Genomic DNA, 18,846 nt, shown 5'->3' on the forward strand with positions numbered 1-18,846 from the left:
GCAAGAGATATAAACTCTACAATATCTTCTGAGTCTGCCACGGGGCCTCGTCCTGGTGGGACAGACCTAGAACACCTTATCCAGGAGGCATTCTTATCTGCCTCCTGGATAAGAATGCCTCCTGGATAAGGCACCTCAACTGGCTCCTTTTACTGTAGAGGGTATAGCGGCTCTACAGTAACATTATTTCTAAGTAAAAAGGCCACCCATCATTCCAAGAAAGCTCATTTCTGACACTTGTATTCCTGATCTCATTCTTTAGGCCATTACCCAGAGCTTGTGACTAGGGCTGGGTGATATGGCCTAAAATCCATATCGCGATATAATTTGAAGCACGTGCGGTAACGATATATATCGCAATATATTCTTTTCTTCTGTATAACGTATTTTCCACACTATAAGGCACACATAAAATCCTTTCATTTTCTCCAAAATCGAGAGTGTGCCTTATGTATGAATTCTGGTTGTGCTTACTGACCTCAAACCGATTTGGGCGTGCAGAAATCTGTTAAAAAATGTTTTAGTACAACTTTGGTAAGCCGCACTGCTTGATGGATTGTCAGAGCATTACGGCTGCCATAGTGAGGAGCTTCGCGGAGTAATCTGGGTCCAAAACTCCTTCTGCTTCAGGTCCCAAAGTCAAATGAACACTGAGCGTTAAAAACGGTCTAAATTCTTTCATCTTTAATAAAATCATCAGCGTTGCTGCTTTACCAGGTGTAACAATTAAGTTTAACATCCAGGCTTCCATGAAAACAGAATTTCTTAAATTTAACGGAGTTAGAAGTTAACAGGAAGTTAGCTCGCTAGTTTCCACCTAAACATTTCATACCATGTTCTGACAGAGATTTTTGAAACTAATTAAAACGTACAGCTCTGCTACCACTTCCAACATAAATGAAGACAGAAAACTAAACAGCAGTGGCGTTTGCAGGGTTACTGAAGTTGGACTACCTGGTGTTTAATGTTGTGCTACGTGATTGCTAGCGACACAGCTATGTTAGCATAACATTAGCACAGTGAAGCTGGAGGATGAACGCCAACTTTTTTTCCACTCGATAAAAGTTAACGTGAGGGATTCTGGTGGTCAGGGACGAATGCAATCGCATGGCAGGATGCTATACACGGGCCAAACTTCAGTCAGGAGAACAACTGAGACTTTTCATCCACAATAGGTTAGTTATTAATATACTGCAACAACATGGGGATAGGAACAGCTGTGAGAGAATTCAACATAAATGAATCAAATTTACGGAAGTGGAGGACGCGCAGTTTTTGGCTTTCCCCATATTTCAAAAGTGCTTCATCTCTTTGCTATGACTGTCGCCTGGCATAATTTGCAGATGATAATGGTTGTAGCTGCTGCGATGCTTTCAACCAAAACAGGCATCATCAACATGCGGTAGAGCGGTATAGTCAAAATCTCTATCGTTGGCCAAATTTATATTGTTTCTATCGTATATCGTTTCTATCGCCCACCCCTACTTGTGACCATAGATGAGAGTAGGGACGTAGATTGACTGGTAAATCGAGAGTTTCACTTTTACTCTCAGCTCTCTGTTCAGCACAACGGATCGGTTCAGCATCACTGCAACCATAGACCCGTCCGTCTCCCGCTCCCCTCAGTCATGAACAAGAGCCCAAGATGCTTGGGCCATGGCCTCAGACTTGGAGGTGCTGATTCTCATTCCCACCACTTTATACTTGGCCAGTGTCAGCTGGAGGCGACAGACCTGATCAAGTCAAAAGAACAACATAATCAATGAAAAGCAGAGATTCTGGGACCACAAAAGTGAAAGCCTCCTGCCACTTTGCTATGCCTACAAATTCTGTCTATAAAAATTATAAACAGAATTGGTGACAAAGGGCACCCTTGGAAGAATCCAATACCCACTGGGAATGAATCTAACTTATTGCCAGTAATGTGGACCAAGCTCTTGCAACGGTTGTATAAGGGCCGAATGGCTCATATTAACAAGCAACACACCAAGGAATCAAACCCTCTCGTCTACCGGGGGAAAAAAACTCCAATATACAGGCAGCCAGCCAAGGACATGCCAAGATACCGCTTGTCACCAAAAGCAACTTCTAGCTGGGACAGAGTCCAGCCCCTGTCCAGGAGGCTGGTTCCAGAGCTCAAGCTGTGTATTGAGGTGAGCCCGGTTATATCTCTTTGGTACCTTTCAACCTCACACACCAGCTCATGCTCCTCCTCCACCAGAAAGTTGACGTTTCACCAGCCTCAGTAGCTTGGGATCAGCCCACCAGGGTCCACCAGGGTCTCCCTTGACTGGCACCTGTCACACACTGCACCCAACTCCTATAGCACCCAACCCTCTCCTGTGGATGGTGGGCCTACAGGAGGAAATGCTCATTTGCCTTCTCCAGGTTGCGTCCGGTCAGGCCTCCAGGCCACCAGGGGCTCTCCTTCAGGTACCCTCCCCAGACCTGGCTCCAGGGCAGAGCTCCACTAACCTTATCCCAGGCAGGGTGAACTGTTCCCTTGATTGTGTACACATAACGGTCTTCTAAACAGCTCTTTGTCTGGTTCCTCACCCAGGACCAATTTACCATGGGAGATCCTACCAGGGGCAAAAGGCCTTTCGAGTGCATAGCCCCTGGAATTCTTGGGACACACAAACCCCTTGACTACAATAATATAGCAAATTACAGAGGAGAATTTATGTAATGCATAAGTAACGTTAATAATTTTATAACTTAAGGTATTTTATAGGAAAAAAGACAATTTATACTTTTAAGTACTGCCCAATTTCACGGAAATTTTATGGACAAGCAATTTCCCAATTTTACATCATAAATAAACTGTACTGTTCTATGGACATGTCATAGTATGGAGTAGATTAATTGTGCCTTTGTATATTATTATTATTATTATTATTATTATTATTATTTTTTTTTTTTTTTTACATCTTTTCTTAATATTCATCATGTTTGTGAGTATGACAGATCTTTTAAAAATAAAATTGATTTCTCCCAACCCCTGAGTTTTTGTAGGTAACTATAATGACATTGTTATTAAAAGAAAAATAAATTGAAATTCAATTTAATGATGGAGGAATCACTCCCTTAGTTGCAGGCTGTGTTTTAAAGTGTTACCAAAATTAAAAGCAACAACTTGTTATCCAGTCTTTACTTTATCCTCATCATTTTGATATTTGTTGACAATGTAGTCAGCAAAATGTTGTTACAACCTACAAAGTAAGGCAGTAACAGCCTTGCTGGGATCATTTCTTTAATTTTGCTGTTAATATTTAATACTTCTAATAACAGTTTACACTAGCAAAATGTTTGCTATGAATTGATGGAAATCAAATAATTTTATACACATTTTGCCCTGAAAATTGTTAACTTATTTAGTTTTCCAACAGTTTGAAACTAATGTGAGTTTTTGTTTTGTTTGTTTGTTTTTAATTTAATTTAATTTTAACCACTTTCTCCTTCTAGGCTCTGTGGAGAGGACACTGCTCCCGCAGATTGAATGACAATCCCAAGATTGTAAAGCTGAGGCACCGCTTACGTGTGGTCACTGCCAGTGTCCGAGAGGAAGACAAACTGTGCAATAAAACTTCATGTGCACTGGACTACCTTCTTCGTTATAAACACTTCTCGTACATTCTGGAGGCCTTGAAAAATCTTGGTAAGGCTTTTTGTTGTCTACTCGTTTCCCCTCATGCTGAGTACAAAAATGGAAAAATAGTTTTAAACAGCATTTTCCCTGCAAGTCATCCCACAGCTTTAGATGTGGCAACTTATGTAACACTAAACAGCTTAATGACAATATCTTTGGCTCACCCCACCACAGCACTGAACAAACGCCATGCAAGTTATAGTTTACTCAGCTTACGATCAGACATTATTTTCAACTGAGTGAATGAGCACACGTGAGCCATGACGAATTAATGACGAATTATTTCACATATCATTATGAGAGGCAGAAGATGCATGTAGTTCCTACCAAACATTTAGATGGTCCCAGTAATATAGTTACTTTTCACTGTGAAGTAACAGTGATTTCTGGAAGTGTTCCTGGGCCCAGGCAATGATTTCATGACACAGCCATGCTTGGTTTTAAAGCAGTGTTGCCTGAGGGCCCAAAGATGGCAGATATTCAATACTGATTTGTACTTGTGCCTCTTGCATGCTGATATTTCTCCTCATTCTAATAATCTTTAGATGAGATATTCTGTGCAATTTAACATTGAGGACCATTATAAATGAGTGAATGGACAACTCGAGAATGAGTATTTAAATTGATACCATAGACGTATCTACTAGAAATTCTTCTGAGAAACTGCCTCTTTAAAACGCTTCAGCATTTCTGGAGCATTTCTTTGTGTTTCTTGTCTTTCTAATGTGTGATGTGTAGAATCAAAACCCACTTCTGGTCTTTGAATTATGGTGGGTAATATTTTAGGGACTATTTCTACAATCACTCCCAAATCTATTAAATATTTTATAGTTTAAAATGTGTAAATATATATGTGCCTAATTGGCCAAAATGCATACTTCTTATTCATGTAAGAGTGCATCTTATGATTTGTCCTGACTGAAATCTCTTTGTGCGTGCCTCTGTGTTTGCATGTTGCATTCGTGTGCAGAAACCGCCACCAGGCTGTCCCCAGAGTGCTGCGAGCGGCTTGTGGAGAGCGGAGCCACTAACGTCATCTTCACACTAATCCGTTGCTGTAACAGGAGCGTCCCCTGCATGGACGTCATCACCTTCTCCATTCAGATACTTCTCAACCTTTCCAAGGTACTGCAGACACAGAACAGCACTTTGTATTTTATGCTTCCTCATGAAGTAATCCGGTACTCTCAGGTTATAAACATAAAAGGTAAACCGGTTAATTAGTTTAGTGTGACATTAAAGCTGAAGGTAGACAGTTGATAATTTTTTGTTTTTGTTTTCCTACAGGCCCAACATTAGATTAAGCTGTTTTAACTGTCTGTAGACACATGAAATGGAGGAGATGTTTTAGCTTATATTTTGCTATCTCCACCTCCTCCACTCCTCAGTTCCAGCATATTTAACAATGTCAGTGTCAGATTTCACCTAAGACTAAGGGTAGGACAGCAACCTCCTTGTGACTAGAAAGAAATTATAGTTTCCCATTGGTTGCATTGAATTTCTTCACATTAGGCAAAAGTTAACAAGTATTTCCACCTAGGTGTGTCATGATACTGGACATTAGTAGTCGGTACAAACAGCAGTAGAACTGAACAATTCTCACAGCCCAATTCGATACCAAAACAGAAATGATCTGAAGTGACATCTCGCATACTCGACCATAAACTGCCTCATTAAAGTCATTTTTAAAACACTGGCAGATCATTTATTTAAAATGTTAACATTGTATAGCCTACTAATGTTATGCTAGTGTAATATAAGCATTTAATGTTAGCCATTGCAAACATTTTAGCCAGTGGAACAAAGCTGATTTCACAGCTTTGTTGGTAATTTACATTTTGGCATAATAAAAGCAGGATAATGGTTTGGATGTTTGTAATGTTAATTGAAAAGCATTCACGCTGATCTATTCAAACTGATCTGGGAGCTATTCTTTTAGTTCACTTAGGCCACACAATTTCAGTACAGTACAGTAACATGCTTGCATACGGCTTTTTGGGAAATCAGTCCTTACTCACATTTTCAGAATTTTGGTAGGAAGTGATACAACACATATTGGTTCTGGTGACATCCCTAGTTACAGCAACCAACCTATCACACACTTACACAATGGTTTTGGGCCAGCCATTGTTTTCCTTAGTGTGACTGTAATATAAGGTGGTAACAAATACTTATTTATGTACAGATATATTAAATGCAGAGTACTTTTATACAGTATTCTCATGGCTAGACATTTTGTGTCATCATATAAAGGTACATAAAAGTATATAAAAGTTGGTGCTGCATCACTATCCAGTATTTCTTAAATTCAGCAGTATTTTTGGTTGCATTATTTTAAACAGTAACTTGCAAGAACACAGAGAAGATGCATTTAAAGAGCTCTATCACTTAACTCTGGTTGTCTGAAAATATCAGAACTAAAGTGTTATCAAGCTTTCCTGTTTTCTCTAAAAGCATTTCCCGTATATAGATCTGACCCTCTGTCAGACTGTTTGCTGTTATCGATTTCTCTCTTCTCGCTGTGAACTTTGTTCTTCTTGCAACATAATCTGCCTGACTGTGACGGGAACATGTTGGCGTGGTAGACCCAGACATCTTACTTATTTGTTTTGAATCTTCTGGCTGGAAAGGGATTGTTTAGACAAGTGGGGGTTGAATAAACCTGTAATCTGTATACTGTCGATGGTAAATGACCGTCAGCACACCCGTGCTTTTGAGAAGCTTACACTGCTGTGGATGAGGGCAGCAGCAAAACATTTGTATGGGAATGTAAGGCTTTTGGATCCAAATATGTTCCCTCACAAAAGCCACCAGACTCATTTGACAAAAACAGGTTAATTTGTACCGTTCTAAAACATCAAACAATAGGACAAACTAATCCCTGCTTAGTTTTGAGAAATTACACCTCCCATCATTCTGTGCAGTGTTTAACTTGGTAGAACCTGGGACCATTTCGTGGCCTTTCCGTTTTTTAATTCCACGCCATTTCCACTGTGTTTAATGGAGTATAGCCAAATTTTCAAACATGTATTTTTTTCCCATTTTATTTTAAAATTTCAGTCTGAGTTTTTTAAATGAGCTTAAATGGCTGAATAAAAGGCATACATCCACTATCGAACCTCGTGGCCGATTTGTGCCCCATTGAAACCCATTATAAACGCTATTTTTCACTGTACAATTATTACCATTAACGTCTTGGCGATGGCTTAACTTTCACTTTCATTCTGGACTCAGGGCCTTAGAATTGTAATTTTTTATTTGGCCACCGGGTGGCGCCCTTGTTCCACATGTGACGCCTGCTGGAACATACACACCTTCTCCAGCGGCCTGCTCGAGACAGATACCCGGAAAAGGCAGACTAATTTCCCGCGTGCAGCAGCAGCTTGGCCCGCTGCTCGTTCCGGACCATTTTCTGACCTTAGGATCGTTTGAGGGTGCATTAATTTTTTTTAATCAACAGGAAATGACGTATTTGTTTTCACGTGGTAGCGGAAGTGTGTGCTGCAGACACGGGAACCGAACCATATGCTCCGGCGCTGCGCGAAACACACCCGCGGCAGAGGCACTCCTCCCCGGGGGAGCAGGAGCAGCAGCGCCGCCTGGGGACATTTTCGGCTTCTGCAAAAAAAATTAAAAACGGATCGAAATTAATGTTCGTGCCAATCTTTTGTCCATCTAAAGGCCTAATTATAATAACAATAAAATATTACTTCAAATGTTTTTTTTGGAAAATATTTTATGTTTTATGTTTTTGGGGCAAAAAAAGCAGTGCGCTCATGTGACGAAACCGGGATATAAAGGGTAAAATCCGCGAAATGTAATTAAAACTTGACATGAATATTTCAAGGAGAAGTAGGTCTAAAAGATTGGCTAATTTAAAGTGGAATAAAATATTAATATATAAATTTTTTATAGCACTTTTTGGGCGTGGTTGATAGTGTGCATTTTATGAAATGCGCTCCTGGAAAAAAAAAAAAAGGCGATCGAAATGACTGTTGGTGCCAATCTTTAGTCCATCTAAAGGCCTAATTATAATAACAAACAAATATTACTTCAAATGTTTTTTTTGGAAAATATTTAGTTTTTTTTGTTTTTTGGGGCTAAAAAAACAGGGCGCTCATGTAATAAAACTGGGATTTAAAGGGTTAAAACAATGAAAATATAATTAAAACTTGACATGGATATTTTAAGCAGAAGTAGTTTTAAAAGATTGACTAATTTAAAGTAGAAAAAAATATTGATATAACATTTTTAGAGCACTTTTGGGGCGGGACCATTTTTGGTCCCGAGGTTCACGAAAGGATGGGATTTTGAGGTTCTACCAAAGGTTAAGGCCTTACATGTCATCTACAATCTATAAGAAACTGCTTTCTGTAAAGCTAATTTAACTGCAAAGTGACCATTTATGTGGATATGTAGCAGATAAAACATGTATTATGTTCACTTTTTTGTGTGTGCGTGAAGCATTAAATATGAAGAACAAAGTGGACGAGGGTGGTGTTTATTTTTGAGTGTTTCTGTCTTTTTCAGCCAAAATAGAACATGCAACAGTGGATGCGTTAGTGTTGTTTAAGTGTGCAGGACTAATATCGTCTCCCCTCCCTCCTCAGTACCACAAGACCATTGAGGCGGTGTATTCAGTGGAAAACTCTGTGGAGACGCTGCTGGACCTGCTGCAGAGATACCGGGAGAAGGCAGGGGATAAAGTGGCAGAAAAGGGTGGAAGCATCTTCACTAAGGCCTGTTTCCTTGTTGCGCTCCTGCTGCAGGACAAGCAACGCACTGAGGTCCGTAGACACTGTAACAAACAGATAACACGAGTGCATAAATACCAATATCAATGATATTTTTACACAAGAGAAAATGCTAACTATTTTGCTTACTGTATTTTCTTTAGGAGGTCAAAAAGCTACCCAAGGTCTTGGATAGGATCCACAGTATTTACCGCCTCACTGCTCGCAAACACAAGATGGACACAGAAAGAACAATCATCAAGCAGAAGATGAGCGCGTCGATCAACGGGAGCTTCTTCGTTCCAGTGACGCCTCGTAAATCCCGCGCTGCACCAAAGTATGGATATTCCTGAGTTACATAATATACTGAAAGTGTGCTTGTATGTTTCCAGAGATAACTAAAAGTTTTTTGTTTTCTTTCAGGTTTGCACCAGATTGGGTTCTCAGGCGAGATAAGCTCAAAGACATTGTAGACCCCCTCAGGGCCATTCAGATGGTGGCGAACACACTGTCCATTGTGCTGTAAATAAACATGCTCATATATATATATTTTTTTTTAATCCATGATCTTCTTTTTAAAAACTTAAGAAAAGTATTGCCGTCTTATTTTTATTTTTTGTAAACCAATTCATTTTTATGTATATAATAAAATGGATTTGTCTATTAAATTGTTTCTTCTGGATCTACTACAGTGGGGAGAGGCATGCAAGGTTAACCTGTAACAGCACATGTCAGGATCGCCATTACTCCCAAAATGGCAGTTTTTACTAAAATCCCTTTTGATGTAATACCGGCCTGTGCAAACAAGAAGACAGTATGAACAGATGGGCGCAGGAGTGTGTCATTGGCTGCTGACTTGTGATTAACAAGTCCTGTGATAATCCTCCACTCACACTTAGAATGACTGAAATTTACAAAATGGACTACAGTAGGGGTTAATGGTTAAGGTGTGACAGTGGGTAAAAATGAGCCACACCCTGTTAGGTAATCATAAGCAACAGTCATTATGTGACAATAACCACTGAAGAGTTGAAAGAGCAGTAAGCAAACTAGACCAGTGAAAATTATTTTTGTCATGTTCATATAAGTTCATTTAAGGCAGCGGTCCCCAACCTTTTTTCCGCCACGGACCAAAATTTAACGGACCGGCCTTTAAGGTGTCGCGGATAAATACATCAACAACAAAAAAACTAGTATTGGTACCGAAAAAAAGATTTATTCATAACACACGTGAAAAGACCCAGAAAAACCGATTTGGCGATTAAAAACAATAACAAAATAACGCTAAAAACCGATAAAAATCCTGAAAACCTGAATGCCATAAATGTCATCAATTAGGCTGGAATAATTTGTTTCTAGTGGCTTCTATTGTAAGTGCTTTACATTTCAGCATGACATCCTGTATGTGTCCTACAATGAGGACACTTGAAGCTGGTCATTTTCTTAGAATGGAGCTAAAGATAAAACCAAAACAAAACCAAACTTTCATAAGAAATCTTTATTCTGCAGTAAGGGACATTAAAAACCTAATAATGTTATCATTAAAAATATTAAAATGTGAAGTAAGAGCAAAATGTATGTTTGATACATTCAGTCATGAGTATTTTATACTCTTATTATTCCTGTTAAGAGTATCTGGAATATGCACTTCTTACAGTGGCCATGTTACACAGTACTCTGCTCAAATGTAGGTAATGTTAGACATGAGTCTCCTGGAATTAGACCTCAGTACTGTTAAAGTTGATTTACTGACCCGTTGCTGTGTCAATAAAAGTGCAAAAAATAAGAGTGCTTCTGGTGTCTTGCTTTAAGATAAAGTCCCATATTTTTTTTGTTGTAGCTTTTTGAACAGATGGTGTCTTATTCTCAGCGATTTTTTCTAATTATTGTTCTCAGAGTTAAGATTTAATTCTTATATTTAACTCAATCAAGAAAGAAACAATTCAGTCTCTTTCCTTGTAATAAGTCAAATTTTCTTCATTTAAGCATAAATTTTAGACAGTTTTGTCTAGTTAAAAGGCATCGATTAATTTCTAGTTTTAACAATTCTAGTCAAGCAACTTTTGCTCACCACAATGGCAGATTTTTTTTCTTCTCAAAACAAGAAACTTTTGTCAGATTTAAGAATATTTGGCCTGTTTCAAGTATAACTGTTTATGCAGTGCCGGATCTCAGTGGGGGGTACACTGCGAAAACTCAAAATCTTATCAAGTATATTTGTCTTGTTTCTAGTCAAAATTTCTAATCACACTTAAAATACGAGAAATCAGCTACAGAGCAACATTTCAGTGAGATATAGGAACTTGTGAAAAAGTCTTGAAAACATATTGTTTTATTTTATTGTTTTATTTTTTGTACCTTTTTAACATTTCACAAAGTAAACTTGTTTTGTATTATGAACACATGTTTTTGTTGGCTGGTTAGAGTTACTTTAATAAATGCACGACATCTTGCATTACTTAAGAGTGCTTGTGGATTAGATTTATACATTTTAACTTAACATATGAGTTTTACTTCTAGTGTGAAGTAGAAGAAAGCAGAAAACGGACCAAATCAGACAATCTGTGATTTATTATTCCACATCTGAAAACAGAGGATCAGAAATCATTTCAACTTTTCACTCTCGGCATGTGGGTAGGACTAACACACCACTATTACATCTCTGACGCATTGCCACAGTACCAGTAGATAATCCTCTGGTACACCTGAACTCTATTATTTCATCATGAACTAAATACTTAGTGCCACTTGATTTCAAGGTGATGTTATGCTGTCTCATTTCATCTTCATTCACAATGCAAGGCCCTGCAAGAGACAAAGATATAAGAATATTATGATAAAGATGTAAAAGAATATTATGATAAAATTATTCTTAATATTGGGGAGAACTGTAACTTACTGAGGCATCTCATGTGTCCAGTCCATTCACCATAGAGGCAGGTTTTGTAAGGTTCTCCCTCCATAATGTAGTGACTCTGACACATGTATTCAATAGTTTCATTATGGCTGTAATGCTCTTTGATGGCAGTCTTGGTGTCTCCATCCTCAAGAGCTGGAGGTATCCCACAGGGTGGAATTTCTGAAAATAAGTGAAGAGCCAAGATTGACAAAAAGATGATCACGTGGCGCAGCTGTGATACTTTCAGGAACGTTGGTATGCTGGCTTTTGAGGAAATGCTGTTCAATTATGTTTTTTCCTTCAATGAAAAATGCCTCAAAACCTTAGAAAGAAACATGTAGCTGTATTTGTTTTCCTGAGTAACTAATATTATTTTCTCATATTTATTCTATATATCGTTTACTGAAGGACATGAATAATTAAGTAAATGTCTAAAACATGCATTTGCTAATAATAAGCATTAAAAGTTTTCTTAACCATTCATTAATTTACTTAAGAAACTGTTCCCTTAATCACAAGTAGCAGATCTGAGTTTTTTTTCTTTTTGACATTTTTCAGGGAATTGAATTCATATGATGCTATAATAAGTGAATTCATTTGAAATTGAACACAGTTTCACAAATTTAGTATTTGTATCCATTCTTGCCGGGGGAGCTAGATGATTTTTGTGGGGGTGGCCAGCCTGAAAATATGATTTACACATGATTTTAAATTCAAAATCCAGAAACTCACAATTCACTTACTGTTCTGTACTACTACAAAACACTGTGTGGCTACAACACGCAACTCAATGATGTGGTCGTACATGCTACTTGCAAACTGTAATAGTAGTAAAAGAAAAAGCCAATTTTCGCCTCTTGTATCCTCGATCTTGTTCTTTCAGTCACTACCCACAGCTTGTGACCATAGGTGAGGGTAGGGACGTAGATCAACTGGTAAATCAAGAGCTTCTCTTTTACACTCAGATCTCTCTTGAACAAGATGGACCAGTATACCGCATCACCAATCCATTTGTGGATCTCCTGCTCTCTTCTCCCCTCAGTTGTGAACAAGACCCCGAGATACTTAAACTCCGAGAAACACTTGGGGCAGGAACTCATCCCTGACCTGGAGTGGGCACTCCACCCTTTTCCAGCTGAAGACCATAGCGTCAGATCTGGAGGTGGTGATTCTCATTCCCACCGCTTCACAGTCAGCTCCGAACTGTTCCAGTGCAAACTGGAGGCTTGCCTAGATTATTTTGTGCACTGGAATTTAATAGTACAATTTTAAATAGTATATTACTAATAGTAAGAAAGTAAGTAAGTAAAATTTATTCATATAGCACTTTTCACAGATAAAAATCACAAAGTGCTTTACAACACAGGAAATGGAAATATAAAAACAATATAACAGTAAATAAAACAATGTAAAACAATAAAACTATAAAAACAGCATAAGAAGAAATTAATCAAATGCTTTTCTAAATAAAAATGTCTTCAGCTGTTTCTTAAAAGAATCAATGGAGTCCGTGCAGCGAAGAGACAGTGGGAGAGAATTCCCCAACCGTGGTGCCACAGTCTGAAAAGCCCGATCACCACGAGTTTTAAAACGAGTGTGCGGTACCACCAGCAGTCTCTGATCTAATGACCTTAAAGCCCGAGAAGATGTATGTGGTTTCAGCAGGTCAGATAAATATTGAGGAGCTTGACCATGTAGGGCCCTAAAGGTTAGAACTAAAATTTTAAAATGAAACCTAAAATTTACAGGCAACCAGTGAAGGGAGGCCAAGACTGGAGTGATATGCGATCTTCTCTTGGTGCCTGTTAAGAGACGTGCTGCAGCATTCTGCACAGTCGGAAGACGATTTAAGGCTGATTGGTTAAAACAAGTAAAAAGGCCATTACAATAGTCTAAACGAGAAGAAATAAAAGCATGAATAATCATCTCACGTTCAAGCTTTGATACCATTAGTCTGAGTTTAGAAATATTCCGTAAATGATAAAAACAGTTTCGGACCAGCTGCTTAGAATGCTGCTCGAGCGACATCGAGCTGTCAAATATGGCACCGAGGTTTCTAAGGGTTGATTTTACAGAAGGGTCTAAGAAGCTGATATGCTGTCTAATTTCTGGGACCATGTGGTCTGGAGCAATAATTAGAGTTTCTGTTTTATCAGAGTTTAGTTGGAGAAAATTATCATTTAACCATTTGTTGATTTCTGTCAGGCAATTACTTAAATTAGACAATTTATAAAACTCAGACATTTTGAAGGAACAGTATAGTTGGATGTTGTCAGCATAGAGATGATAGGAGATATATTTATAGCGCTTAATAATTTGGCCTAGGGGAAATACATAAAGTAAAAAGAGAATTGGACCCAGGACAGATCCCTGAGGTACCCCACACGGCAAAACTGTTGATTCTGATGTGACATGATTCATGCAAACAGTAAAAGATCTCTCAGACAGATTTGATATAAACCATTTTAAAACAACACCAGTAATCCCAAACAAGTTCTTGAGTCTGTTTATCATGATACTGTGATCTACTGTGTCAAGAGCAGAGCTGAGATCCAACAGGACCAGCACTGTATATTCTCCAGAGTCTGCTGCCATCAAGATATCACTAGATACTCTAAGTAAGGCCGTTTCAGTGGAATGCAATTTACGAAAACCAGACTGGAACAGCATTTTTAACGGCATTTTTATCCAGAAAATAGTTAAGTTGTTCTACTACTGCTTTTTCTAAAATTTTCGATATAAAAGGCAATTTGCATATTGGCCTATAACTGTTAGGAAGAGATGGATCCAGCTGGGGTTTCTTTCATTTTGGCTCAACAATAGCTTGTTTAAAGAAGCTGGGGACTGAGCCAGTATGAAGAGAAGTATTTATCATTTCCACAATATAGGGGCCAATTGAATCAAACACACTAGTGAAAAATGAAGATGGAAGGACATCAAGGGGGCTTGAAGTCTGTTTTATATGACAAAGCAGGCATCTGATGTCTTGTAATGTAAAAGGAGTAAAAGAGGACCAAGTATCAGAGGAGAGCAAGTTGAAAGTTTGATATTGAGAAGATGATGGAGAGAGTAGTATAGTATAAATAGTATAGAATAGAATAGTATAAAATGTTGTGTGTGTGCGTCTGCTGTTTGTGAGCTGGAAAGGTGCCAGTGTCCCTGAGACATTTTCACAGCATGCACATAATCATGTGGTAAAAGATTTCAGTCTGTGTAACTGTAATAAAGAAAACAAAATCAAAAATTTTCTGTGTTAAAAATAGTACAGGATACTCCCAATACCTAGCTTCCAAACACTCACTGCTTTTTAACCATTTCCAGTTTCTCATTGCTGCAGTGAAACTGAAATTAATGCCCAGTTCTTACAGGTTTTTTTTGATGATGTAAAGTATTTGCCCCACCATTTTTATTTATTTATGTCATGTACGTACGTAAACACTTAATGGCGAGCTCCTCCCATTCCCCAGCTATGCAGTTAATCGTAGCTTTTCCTTCCATAATGTAATTGTCAAAGCACTGATAGGTTACTTCAGAGCGAGATGGGTATTGCTTCCGATAACGAGTTGTAATAACAGCATTTTCAACTTTGGGTGGAGGGCTGCAGTTATCATGATTAGCTGTAAGACATCACAACATGTACACTATTAATTTACACTCTGTAATCTTTTCATAAAAACATGCATCAAAATAATGGTTGAGGTGACTCACATTTACAGATATCATCAAGTGATCCATTTAAATCCCATTGTCCGTCACGACAGGTTAATTCCTCAATCTTAGCAGAGTATCCTTCATTGCAATCAATGAACATCATTTCTTGGGTCTGTCCGTGTCGTTCAGTACTCCCTAGTATTCCTTCCCCATTAGGAATCTCAGGAGCTTGTCGACACCTTTGTTCCTCTAAAGTGGATATGAAAACAAACAATTATGCAAAATATTACAGATGGATGAAATCCATTTCCATATTTAAAAATGTGATCAGAATAAGCAGTGGAAGAAACTCTGTATGAATGCACTTATTGTAAGATATTACAGAAAATATTTTCACACCAGTTTTCTTAAACATAACTGCAGATAAAACTCAAATGTTAAAAAGATGTTTAAAACAGATTTCAAAACTTATATTTTTCTACCTAAACATCTTATACTCCCCATCTTGACATTGGTATTGAACAAGTCACTGTGTTTGCTTCAAGCTAATAACAGAAGATACTTTAATTAGAAACTTTAATTACCAATACAGCTTTCAACTCCAGACCAAACACCGTGCACACATGTGGCTTCACCCCACCAGCCTTTGCTGAGAGGTTTGTAACCATCCTCACACCTGAAGTAAAGTTTGTCACCATGTTGCCAAACTTTAAGTCTGCGGTCAAAGCTCGTTGTTGGACATCCTGTTATAGCTATCAGAAAGACAGATATTACATTTAGATATTATCAAAGAGCAGTCAGAATACATTCTTGTGTTATTAGTAGTGATTCATAGATAACATTATTCAACTATCTTTGGACTAGGCTTAAATATCCTTAATACTATTGAATAGACTGTGTAATGTCTGTTATTAAGTGACTAGCATTGAATCCTGCTGACTTTGGCAAACCTCCATTTCGTGTGGTTTTTGATTGTCTTTACGTGAGATGTTTGGATGAAATTTGGTTCATGACTGTCACTACTATTAGACTTTCAGACTGCAGCTTTAGATTCTTACCAAAACAGCAAAAACCTCAGCCACAAGTGAGACTGAGCTTTCAACTTGCATTTGACTTTTACCACTGCCATCTTAATGGATGGGTTCACCCGGGTCTACGCCTTTAACAAACTAGTGAACTCAGTAGGCATTAACAAACATACTTCTCTTTTGTATTTACCACCCCAATATCAAATTTTTTGAGATGCAGTACAAAAGGTAAATGAAAAGATACAGAAATGATTTGCAAATGTCATAAACTGAAAAATACACAATTTTAGGATTTTTTTTTTTTAATTTGATGCTAGCGACACATCTGAAAGAAGTTGACAAGGAAAGAGTCATCCTTTCTACTAGCATCCCTTCTTATATATTAGAATTGAAGAAATCAGGTGCTGGACCTTTGGGACAGCCGCCCTGTGGAATAGGCTTTTAGTTGCGCAAAGCCTTCCCATGATGTGTCAGATGTTAGTGAGCGAGGACCCAAAATGCAGACTCAGGGAAGCAGAGGGAGCTAAACAAAACAAGAGCTGGTGATTTCAACTGATAAACAGACACAAATCAAATAATAATTTTTTTTATATTTGCGGTTCTATTTCTTACAGGAGCATGTGTAACAGAAAACAATACCTCATCTCATTATTATTATTTTTGTTGTGTATGGTAAAGATCAATATAGACTATCCAGTCACTTATACACTGCAATCCAAAGTGTAATTAAAGAAATATTATATAAATAATACATAAATATCTTATTCGAATGGTTACTGTCATGAGTGAAAGTTAGAAAGTCAGCCACTGGAGTTGGAGCTCCATTCACTCATATCAGCAAGGAGAGAATGGCACAATGTACTGTAAATTCATTAAGATCAAACAGCCTCTGTTTTAATAAAACAGACTTTTACAGCTATGACTCCATCTGTTCTCTGTAAAATGTTATTTACTGCATTAACTGACTTCATGGTCAGTATATAACGTTACTCATATACTGCACTGACATAAGGAATATATATATACCTGAAAATTAAATGTTAGAAAAACAAATTCATTAATTAGAGGCGACCTACTTCTTAACAGTTTTTTTTTTAAATTCTCACTGATGCTTCTGGTGTGAATCTCTCATAAAGAACAGCAGGAGGTTCGCTATGACAAAAACTCCAGACCCTGAGTAAAACATCATGCCCATTATCATGATATGGCAATAGCCAAACTGGCCTCCAGGTGTCACTTTGGAGATTTCAGATTGAGGAAAAAAGATGAATGAAGCAAAACCAGAAGCAAAACATAAGGAACACAAACTCTCAAAATAAAACAGGAAGTGAGATATCACAGAAGACACATAAATGAACTAAATAAAAGGAAGACGACACAAGCATGGAAGACTAAAGGAGGAATCAAACTAATAGAAGTGGGAATTAGGAATAGAAGTAAATGTGAACGCTAAACAAAAAAAGGATTCAAACAGATACTTAAGCCAAGGTTAAAGTCGGATGCAGACATGGACAACCGGAGACCCAAAGGCCCAGTTATTATTCTGTGTTAAACTTCTTTGATGTCTGCTCGACGTCTACCACCAGGTGCAATACCATACAAATTCTTTTTGGATAAGTTAGCTCCGTCAAAAAAAAAATCAGTACCTTGGCACGAAACCTCGCTCTAACCATCTGATGACAAAATTTACGGCACTGGGATCCGAATGAGCCCCAAGCAGATTTGTATGTGTGGAAAGTATAACCTTTTCTTTATTTTCAGGGCAAGAAATCCCAGAAAAAGATGGACAAGGCGATGACATCATTGTCAAGGAAAATGCATGTTACTCTTTGATAAGAGTAACATGCATTGCTTCACAAAAGAAAAATGAGAAAGTATGTAACGCATTTTCATGGCAAGGACCACTCCTTGCCATGTCCCTCTCCATATGTGGATATGGAGAGGGACAGAGGGCCACGAATGGAAACTCGAGTCCGACGCAAACTGCGGGAATATAGAAGAGACTACTAAATATGAATGACAAGGAGGATAGGAGCTACACTCACAGGCAAGCAGTCTAAATAAGAAGGTAATATGCTCTATTTGGTTTCATTGTGTCCAAGTCGGTATGTTGATAGTTCAGTTGATCAGATTTATAAGTTACCATATATGTTGGACTCATCTAGTGTAAGTGGGATATACCAGTTGGACAGTCGCCACAACACTAGGGAAAGCCCCCACCGTATGGTGGGTCCTTTCTCTCCTCTCTCCAACAGGGACCTAAAGGGGTCGAATGATCCTGAGTATATGGACGACTCTATATTGGTTCTATTGTTTTTGTGTACTAATCTTAGTTTTGTGTTAACAGTGGGGGCACAATGTTTTATTTCAGTGACATTTGGAATGCACATTCATGGTTCTGTCTGGCGGTATAATAAAGCCAAATGTTAAAGGTACTCTCACTTAACGTAAATGGACTCCAAAGCCCGACAAAGCAGGGAAAAATTCTTAGTAAACCGAAAAGAGAGGATATTGATGTGGCATTTCTACAAGAGACACATTTGGTGGGCCTTGAGCACGAGACACTTAAGAGACAAGGTTTCAAGCACGCTTATTACTCTTCAAATGGTTTAAGACATACAAGAGGAGGGGGGTTATTTTAATATCAGGGAAGGTCATTCTTGAACACTTTGCTACAATTAGGGATAGAGAAGGCAGATTTATCCTGGTACAGGGCAAATTGGATGGGGAATTGATCACGTTCTATAATGTTTATATTCCTCCAGGTTCCACATTTGATTTCTATATGCAAGTACTCGAGAAAGTAGTGACAGAGGCACAGGGATTACTTGTCTGCGGAGGAGACCTTAATATTACATTAAAACCACATCTGGACGCATCGGGGAA

The 18,846-nt window shown here is 38.2% G+C and overlaps 2 protein-coding genes across 2 annotated transcripts in view; one reads left to right on the forward strand and one right to left on the reverse strand.

Annotated features, from left to right (window-relative positions):
• aspm (assembly factor for spindle microtubules) overlaps window positions 1–10,141 on the forward strand; it is a 31,301-nt gene extending 21,160 nt beyond the window's left edge. The window contains exons 22-26 of the mRNA XM_082510568.1: window positions 3,466–3,658; window positions 4,620–4,774; window positions 8,260–8,436; window positions 8,547–8,719; window positions 8,806–10,141. Of these exons, the coding sequence (XP_082366694.1) occupies window positions 3,466–3,658; window positions 4,620–4,774; window positions 8,260–8,436; window positions 8,547–8,719; window positions 8,806–8,908 (801 nt within the window). The 3' untranslated portion in view covers window positions 8,909–10,141. The remainder of the gene's footprint in view (window positions 1–3,465; window positions 3,659–4,619; window positions 4,775–8,259; window positions 8,437–8,546; window positions 8,720–8,805) is intronic.
• An 843-nt stretch (window positions 10,142–10,984) lies between these two features.
• LOC309692857 (complement factor H-related protein 1-like) lies at window positions 10,985–15,681 on the reverse strand. Its single transcript, XM_082511698.1, has 5 exons — window positions 15,517–15,681; window positions 14,990–15,181; window positions 14,713–14,898; window positions 11,282–11,461; window positions 10,985–11,187 (listed from the first exon to the last, which is right to left on the reverse strand). Exons 2-5 carry the CDS (start codon window positions 15,093–15,095, stop codon window positions 11,000–11,002), a joined length of 660 nt encoding a protein of 219 aa, XP_082367824.1. The 5' UTR covers window positions 15,096–15,181; window positions 15,517–15,681; the 3' UTR covers window positions 10,985–10,999.
• Window positions 15,682–18,846: the final 3,165 nt, after the last annotated feature.

This window comes from Aulonocara stuartgranti, assembly GCF_965226115.1.
Source record: "Aulonocara stuartgranti genome assembly, chromosome: 17".
Classification (NCBI taxonomy): domain Eukaryota; kingdom Metazoa; phylum Chordata; class Actinopteri; order Cichliformes; family Cichlidae; genus Aulonocara; species Aulonocara stuartgranti.